Source organism: Pollicipes pollicipes, unplaced genomic scaffold, assembly GCF_011947565.3.
Source record: "Pollicipes pollicipes isolate AB1234 unplaced genomic scaffold, Ppol_2.1 Scaffold_7231;HRSCAF=8579_pilon_pilon_pilon, whole genome shotgun sequence".
Taxonomy (NCBI): Eukaryota; Metazoa; Arthropoda; class Thecostraca; order Pollicipedomorpha; family Pollicipedidae; genus Pollicipes; species Pollicipes pollicipes.
In genome coordinates this window covers 6,762,557-6,771,062 of record NW_023597034.1, presented here as the reverse complement: position 1 = coordinate 6,771,062, position 8,506 = coordinate 6,762,557, and the positions used below count along the sequence as shown (strand labels likewise).

The 8,506-nt window shown below is 45.6% G+C and overlaps 1 protein-coding gene across 1 annotated transcript; it reads left to right on the top strand.

The window, feature by feature from the left end:
* The first annotated feature begins 215 nt into the window (after nt 1-215).
* Arpc2 (Actin-related protein 2/3 complex, subunit 2) lies at nt 216-8,506 on the top strand. The gene is made up of 7 exons (XM_037234063.1): nt 216-384; nt 1,229-1,322; nt 3,760-3,859; nt 5,562-5,748; nt 6,237-6,364; nt 7,179-7,473; nt 7,948-8,506. Exons 1-7 carry the CDS (start codon nt 311-313, stop codon nt 7,970-7,972), a joined length of 903 nt encoding a protein of 300 aa, XP_037089958.1. The 5' UTR covers nt 216-310; the 3' UTR covers nt 7,973-8,506.

Here is an 8,506-nt window from a genome sequence, read left to right as displayed (position 1 = left end):
ACAAATTTTCACCAGAACAGGGTTATTTTTAAGCTTGAATAATATTTCCTTTCTGAAAAAATATTTTTCAACCATGTTTATGCTGCTGTTGTGGGCTTGATTTCGTTTGTGCCACATATTTCTGATCTAGTAATGAACATCTCCCAAATTTCCTTATCACCCCACCACTAGATAGCTCGAAAGTGGCCAATCACAGGGCGTTCTGCAGCCGCCATAGTAATCACGGAGTCCTTGCGCTTTGTCGACGAGGTACACCCTTCCGCCGGTATTGAGGTTGGCATTTTATGGGTGATTGACCGATGTTGCTGTCATGATACTTTTGGAGATAAATAACAGGGTTGTAGAAGAAACCCTTACTCTCAAAATCAAGAACGCTCAAGCTGGGTAAGTGAGCTGAGAGTGGTGAATGCTTGAGTGGCTGCCGGGTGGAGCGTCACATTTGGGTGACAATGAACTCACTCGATCGTAATGGTATATATGCTTTGTACCGGTGTTTTTTGCCTCGAGCGAAGATAAGGTATCTTTTTATTTAACGCCAGGATGTGCTTGCATGGTAATCATTCATACAAGTCTTGATCCAACTCCTGGGTTTTTTTCTAAACTGGGGCGGTGCCCACAAATGTCACATGCAAGTGTTCATCTGGTATAATCAAATTTGTGAGCATCTTGCAGTGGACATCTTTCCATTAACTGTTGTTCAGTTTCTTTTTCTTTCTTTTTGCTGATGTCATCTGAGGATAGCATGTGCATAATACCTTCATCTTAATATTGGCAAGCCTATTATGTTTATTCCAATAATGAGCTTGTCCCCAGGCTGCAGTAGGATACCAGTACAGTGTTTCAGTTAGCATCCATTCCTGATACTTTGGTTGTCTTGTGTTTCAAGAATTGCCATTGTATCTGTGAAATATTGCTGGAATCTGCTTGAGTACATCATTATTTGCAATATGTTGTGCCTTTAAAATGACGTTTACTGTGCATGCACCCTGCTAACATTAGGTACCAATGTAAACCTATGCTGATGGATGATGTGCTCTATGCAGCTATTGATGTGGTTGGTAGGCCCTGGATGTAAACTGATTGGTGACAAAATATACTTTGAGGCTGTTTTGGTGCTTGCTTTTGTATGATTTTCCATCATATTTCTGCAAGAATACAGCAATGTAAGTTTACTTCTAAGATGCATTGTGTTGGATGCCAACTAATACATTTCTCTTTTCTTTTTCAGGGTGAAGCATGAGTCTATTGATGTGACACTGGCAGACTTTGATGGGGTGCTATTTCACATTTCCAATCCCAATGGGGACAAGACCAAAGTTAGGGTAAGTTGGGTTTGCTGCTCCTCTTATTTCTATATGTGCAGCTCCAAAGTCAGATGCTGTGCTGCAAAACTCAATGCATTTGAACATATAAATTTGGCATTGTTGAAGGTAAATGTCTTTTGTATCAAAGTTCTTAGATATTTGTTACAAATTCTGGATGTTCTGGGTTTTTTGGTAAGCTTTCATGTCTTGCTTTGTTGTGGGCAAGAACCAGTTTCAATGCAGAAGAGATGATTCCACTGTAAAAGCAGGGTTGTGCAAGTTTTTGGAAGGAGCATTTGTTCTATTGTTCAGGTTTAAATAGGGTTTATGGTTCTGCCAGAGCTCTGGCAAGAGTCACAGCCATGTTCACAGGATATTTCATTTATTCATTATTGTGCTCTGCATACAACTAGTCCTTATTTCATGTGGTTAATCAACAGGATGTAATTCAGCAGTTTATTGCATATGAATATGTGGTTTGTGTGGGATAAGGACATAATGTTCAATAGTTAGGACAACAGAGAAACATGCTGACAGCTTGGACCAGCAGTGATATGCACAAGCTGCATCCAGATACAATTATCCCCTGTTCTCTGCTTCCTGGGCATTTTTTACTCTGCCCAGGAGTCTTCTAATTTGTGTTTTTAGACCTAATCTGAACCTTTTTGAATTGGTTGACATCTTCAGATCAGATGCCTGTGCTAAGCAGTTTGTGTAAGCCATGGCTCCCATCATCTGATCCTGTAATTCTATGTCACAGCTAATTGTTGTGGCAAGAGTGTGAAATGCAACGATGTTCTGCATGTCCCATTTTGCCCTCCAACCTCACCTGATTTTGGGCATGGCTGATGGTGTTGGCCGCAGAAGATACAGATAAAATTGGCTTTACAAAAAGCATCACATACAGATTCCTGATCAGTTTGAGTGCCCCAACAGAGAACACTAGGTCTCTTGTTTTGATTTTTAGATAAAAGGGCATTTGCTAGTTGGGGAAAGTATATACTTAAGCATCTGGAATATGCCTTGTGGAACTGCTGTTATTCTATTTGAACATATTAAGATCAAATGTTGTATGCATGTCATTCATTTTATTATACATTTAACAATCAAGCCCTCATCTTTGGTTTTTCTTATGTCCCAGCACCTACACATTTTTCTGGTAAGCAGTGTAGTCACTTTTCTACTTTGTGTGGATAATGCAGTACAACATGTGCTGTGTAATTATCAGCAGAGCCTCCAGGCTAATGCCATCACAGATGAACAGTTCCCCAGATGCAACTGTTTATTCCAGTCACTGGCCAATAGCCCCACCCATGAGTGTTGGAGTAGGGAAACTGGGTGGGCCATCAGTCCCTTGTTTCAGCGAGGCAGGAAATACAATTTTGTTTCCTGATTGTGGGATGTAATTTGTTCATGCTCTGAAATGGGTTTTTAGAGGATTGAGAAAGTTGATCTATTAGGATACAATACTATTTGTTGACTGGCTACTCAATGTACTTCAGTTGAAGCATCATTTCAAATTGGACCTGGTGTTAGATTGTTGCAAGTTTGGCTGAAAGGCTGGATAAACAGCATGAGGTGAGGTGTGCTGACTAGAGTTCCATCTGGCTCAGTACACAGATATTTGTGTTTTGCTATGTATTTGTTGATATCATCATGAAATGCAGTGTTGGTGGGTAAAGAGTATGCATGCAGTTGAGGAGCATACTGGAAAGTTATTGTAATGGGTTGTCAAGAGTGTGCTGTGGTTGAAAAAGAAAAACCTAGCCATAATAAGTAGTAAGCTAGCAACATTGGAACTAACCTGGAGAGGCAAGGAAAATGGTAGTTGACATACTTTGGGCTACTTGCTAGTATGCATGATGCAAAAGTGCCATATTAATATTAGGAAAACATCAGGGTTATGTAAGGCTGGGCTTTCAGTATGTTGTCCAGGTTTAGGTGTGAATCTATGAAAAGGCTGATGGATTTTTAAAAAGGTGCAGGGGTGGACAACTTAAAGTGTCCATTGTCTTCCAAAGTTGTGTTTTGAATAAGAGAGATGTAGGAAGGGAGCCATATGTATTACATTGCAGGAAAAGTTCAAACAGGATCTGAGAAGATTCTGTGGCATATTTCTGCAGTCATTGATTTGTTAGTGTATGTGCTCTGGTGTCACAAAGTTAAGACTGTTTGTCAAAGGGAACACTTCCTGACTTTTGTGGGTTGGTGGTACTCTGTAAATGTGTGTTATGTACATAAATGGATGTGTCTTGTTGCTGCTAAATGGGTGAGATGCTTCACTGTTGTGGAAATCTGCAGCACTGATGAAAATACAGTGCAGCACTGATGTTCTGGAGAGAGCACACATGAACACCAGTTTTCTGTCCGAGAGTTCTCTGTGATTTGTTTGTGAAATCCTGCTGCGTAGCATGGCTATGCTGGTTTGTAGCAATGCGTTTGTTTTGTGTTTCAGGTGAGCATATCGCTCAAGTTCTACAAGGACCTTCAGGAGCATGGCGCTGATGCATTGTTGAGAAAGGTGTACGGAGAGCTCATCACAGCCACAGAGGAAGGTCAGCAGGGGAGAATGCATCTCAGGCATGAAAAGGACTAACTGTGCTGCTGAAAATGGCACAATAATCTTCAATCGAAGAAGAATTGTTTGCTGTGTTGCTCTTTGTATGTCTGACAGGGCATGTCGAGCACAGTTCAAGGAACAGGGCTACATATAATTGTTGTGATGATTCTGATATCTCCATTGTTTTTGAGCACCTGCCTCTTAACCCACCCACCTGTGGTGGATGGGGTTAGAGCCGTTTTAGGCACTGGCTTCTTGCCTTTGACTGGGATGGCCTGTGGCAGCAGCTGCACTCAAGGTGACATGGCCCCCAGGGGGCTCGGCATACTAGTGCGGAGAGCAATGTAGTACGTTGGACTTTTGCCACCAAATTCTGCCATTGACCTTGAACCTCACGATCCGATGGTAGGGGTGGGGGCTCACACAGCAAGTACTGCGAGGCATGAGCTCTGATACCAGAGAGCCATCCGTTCCAAAGGTTTGGACTAAATCTTGAGGAAGTAGTTTTGTTGTAATCACAAGCTCATGCCGCAATGTGTGTGATGTTAGTGGCCCAAACCACCTGAAATTGGAAACCTAATATGTAGTGTTGCCCAGTCTGCACTGTTTTCTGAAGTGATTCTCTACACCCGGTTTCTGAAGCTCGGATATTGATGAGATTCTGTACATGTGATCAGGATGCTAAGACAGTACTGGTAGCCTTATTCCTTGCAGAATAACCAGGAGAAGGGGAGGAAGATGTATTGATATTTTGGTTATGTGCCAAAAGTGAGCCACAGTCTTTGCAGGTCACCAACATTCAAGGGATTAAACAAAAAGGAATTACCAGCATTAATATGATGAATGTGATCAATCAAGGCTGAAGGTGCGCGAAAATGTGTGCGCATGCAAACAAATTCAACTTAACAGGCATCACACATCACTGACACATAACACTGATTTTAAGAAAACCATTGGCACATCACTTATGCTCGCAAGCCACTTCATTAAAATAGGCGCGTCGGGCAGGCAGGCATCTCACGTCAGTCATCACTCATGCATGCAATCCATTTTAAACCAGCATGTATCACACGTTAAGGCACTCGTCGCATTTGCACAGTCGGGGCCGGGACGAGCCCTGTATGTTGAGGTCAGGTGACTGAATTCTTGGAATTCACTTATTTTCCTGTCTGGATGGTCCTGTGCTTTGTCTGATGACATGGAGCTCTAAAAGAGGTATAGGGCTCTTAGTCCTTCATGAGTTTCAGCCTGAGTGTTTTGTCAAGAAATGGTTGCTAAAAGGGGTACCCTATTTTGTTGTTAGCATTTTGTTCCTATTTTTGAAATGTATAGGGTGCATGGACTCCCTGGCATAGACTATGCTCCTCCCATGTTTTTCTCACTGTTAACACAGAATTTGGCATACCACGTTTTGTGCGTGCAAACCCCTTGAAACTCAGACTTGCATAAATGACGCTGATTGCCCCCCCCCCCCCCCCCCCCAGGCGCACATGCCCTTGAGATGGAAGGTCTGCCTGTTCTATGATGAATAATGCTTACACTACTGTGTTGCCTTAATGCATAATGATCCTTGCAAATGCACTCAACAACTTACGTGATTGAGATCTTGTTGGAGCTCTCTTTGCTGAACAGGTATTTTGGTAAGTCTTAGATGTATATTATTATCACATGTGTTATAATAACTTTTACCTTTTCAGGGTACAATGTGTCTTTACTAGTGGACTTAGAAAACATTCCCAGTGACTGGGAGAGCTTAGTCAAGAATATTGGCCTGTTGAAGACAAACTGTTTTGCATCTGTTTTTGTGAAGTACTTTGAGTTCCAAGAGCAGGGAGAAGAGGGAGCAAAACGTGCTGTGGTCCATTATCGTGATGATGAAACAATGTGAGTATGGTAGCACTGCACTTCACACCTTGCTGCAGTTTTGTGCAGCCTTACATAAGATTGCAGATTGGGGTGTGTGTGTTTTCCAAAGACATGTTGAGCATAAAACGGATCATGTACTACAACGCGTCTGCGGAGGTGGTGCTCTGGCTTAAAAGATTGCTCTGTGTAAGACCGAGATGTGTTCAGGCTTGATGTGTGGTAGGTCATGTTAGTTAGGACATGTTGATGTTATCACATGTCTGACACAGGGTCAGATGTGTCAGGTGTTGGCATCCTCTGTGTGAACTGCGATTCACGACCCATCGTTCTTTTGCTGATTGACTTGATCGTCTGTCAAAACCGACACCACAACACATGGCAGGTCTTGCTTTGCCATTTCGTACAGTTGATTGTAAAACTGACTACAGGTGAGTACTGTCTTCCCGAAGCAGTTGCCAAAGCCATCACGTGTCCAATCCGTTGAGCGGCCTCCGTCGTGCGGACAGGTATGTGGAGGCCAAGGCGGACCGGGTGACGGTGGTCTTCAGCACGATCTTCAAGGACGAAACGGACGTTGTTATCGGCAAGGTGTTTATGCAAGAGTTCAAGGAGGGCCGCAAAGCGAGCCACACAGGTGCGTCGGCTGAGCCGGGCGGTCGCCGCCATCCGGCGCTGGCGGCGGCGCTAGACGCGCAGGGTAATGCCGCAGTGGCTCTTAAGTTCAGTGTTGCCTTGCTGTCATTGGTGGGCTTGAGCTACGTGAGTGGGGAGCTGAAGTTCAGCGTTGCCTTGCTGTCATTGGTGGGCAAGAGCTATGTGAGTGGGGAGCTGAAGTTCAGCATTGCCTTGCTGTCGTTGGGGGTCAAGAGCTATGTGAGTGGGGAGCTGTCTTGTCTTGATTTTGGTGTGCATGCCTGAATGGCTAGCATCAATGATTGCTTGCCCTGTTGTCTTATTGTGTAGTCCTGCTGTTTGTGTTTTTCCTTGAAGACTGGTTTTAAAGTTGTGGTTTGTGGTGGTTACATTTCCCAGCAGAGTTGTATTGTTTTCTTATCTGTCTCATCGACTTAAGTTGTGGTTTTTTCTGTAGCATAGTATTTGGCTTTCATTCTTTTGTTGTGTGAGTGTGGTTGTCCTACATTTTAGCCAGTAACTGACCAATGATAGAGTGCACTGCTGCATTATGCCTCGGTTAAGCCTGACGTGCTCGGCCCGTGCTAAAACGTCATACTTTGTCTAGATGATTCAGTGCAGAAGTGGTGGGACCATGTTTGTCTCGCTGGCACATGTCGATCATGCGCCATGTCGCAACATGAAACGTTGCGTCCACTGGCACCTGAGTGATCTTCCACTAGCTGCTGTCCAGTGCGAAGGTCTCACGGGTGCTGTCCGGGTGCTGCCAGGCCCGCATGTCTCTATACTGAGCATATGGTATCATCTGTCGGCAGCACCTCAGGTGATGTTCAGCCACCGCGAGCCGCCGCTGGAACTGCAGAACACGGACGCCCGCGTCGGCGACAACATCGGCTACATCACGTTCGTCCTGTTCCCGCGCCACACCAACCGGGCGGCGCGCGACAACACCATCAACCTGATCCATATGTTCCGCGACTACCTGCACTACCACATCAAGTGCTCCAAGGCCTACATCCACTCCCGAATGCGCGCCAAGACGTCCGAGATCCTGAAGGTGCTGAACCGGGCACGACCCGAGGCCAAGGTCACTGAGAAGAAGACTATCAGGTGAGTTGTAGCGCTTGTCATGACCACCCCGCTGTGTACGCCCCAACTATCATGGCTGTGGGTAGGTAGCTGTACGCGGTTTGGCGGATTTCCGTAAGTGGTATTCCGATCGTTATGGTTGTGTGTGGGGCGCGGTTTCCAATACGCAGATGTGATATTCGAGGGGCATACATCTAGCAGGTTTGAAGTGTTGTAAGCATCTGATTTGCCTGCAGGGCTGGCTGATGAGTAGCATTATGTCAGCGGGATTGTGCAGGCTTCTGCAGAATTGTGCCGACGCAAGCAGTCAGAAATGCGCACCGTGTTGTGATCTCATCCGCGAATTTGCGTGAAACGAACAATTCCAACCAGCCCTACAGCTACTGAGCCCACCAACGAGCCGATCCGTAGCCATGCCGGTGGCCGGGTGTGACGCTCCAGCGGCGGCGGCTTCCGGCCCTGACCGCCGCTGACACGTGTTCCCGCCTGTTGCAGCGGCCGGACCTTCCGCCCCTCGTAGAGCGGAGCGGGGCCGCGGCCGGGGGCGCGGCTCACCAGATCGCCGTCGCAAGTCTGTGATTCACTCTCAAATGCGGTGTAGCCCCCACCCCCAACTGCCTTCCTTTGCGGCCGCGCAAACTCAAGTGTGCGGGGTGCGAGCGAAGACCGGCTTCGTCGGATGAAAGATCGTGCGGATGCGGACGGTTCGTGCGCTGCTGGTTATCTTGTGTACGCGTGTGTTGTCTTTGTTATCATATACGTGAGCTCTTCTCGATTTACGCCTCAGGCGCTTAAAGGATGCGCCACGTTCAGCCCTTTATTTTTGTGATTCGGTGACGACGCAGTACTACTAATTGTTGGTTATCCGAAGTAGTGTCGGCCATTGTTAATATAACCATCGCGAACAACGCACGACTCTGGTTGGCGCGAATGCGATTGCTTATTGAATGCATTGAAAATGATGTTTATACGTATATCTATGCGTATTGAGCGGTGCTTACGGCTATGCCCTTTTGGCATGCTTTCCAATATATTGTATCGATTGAGTTCTGCA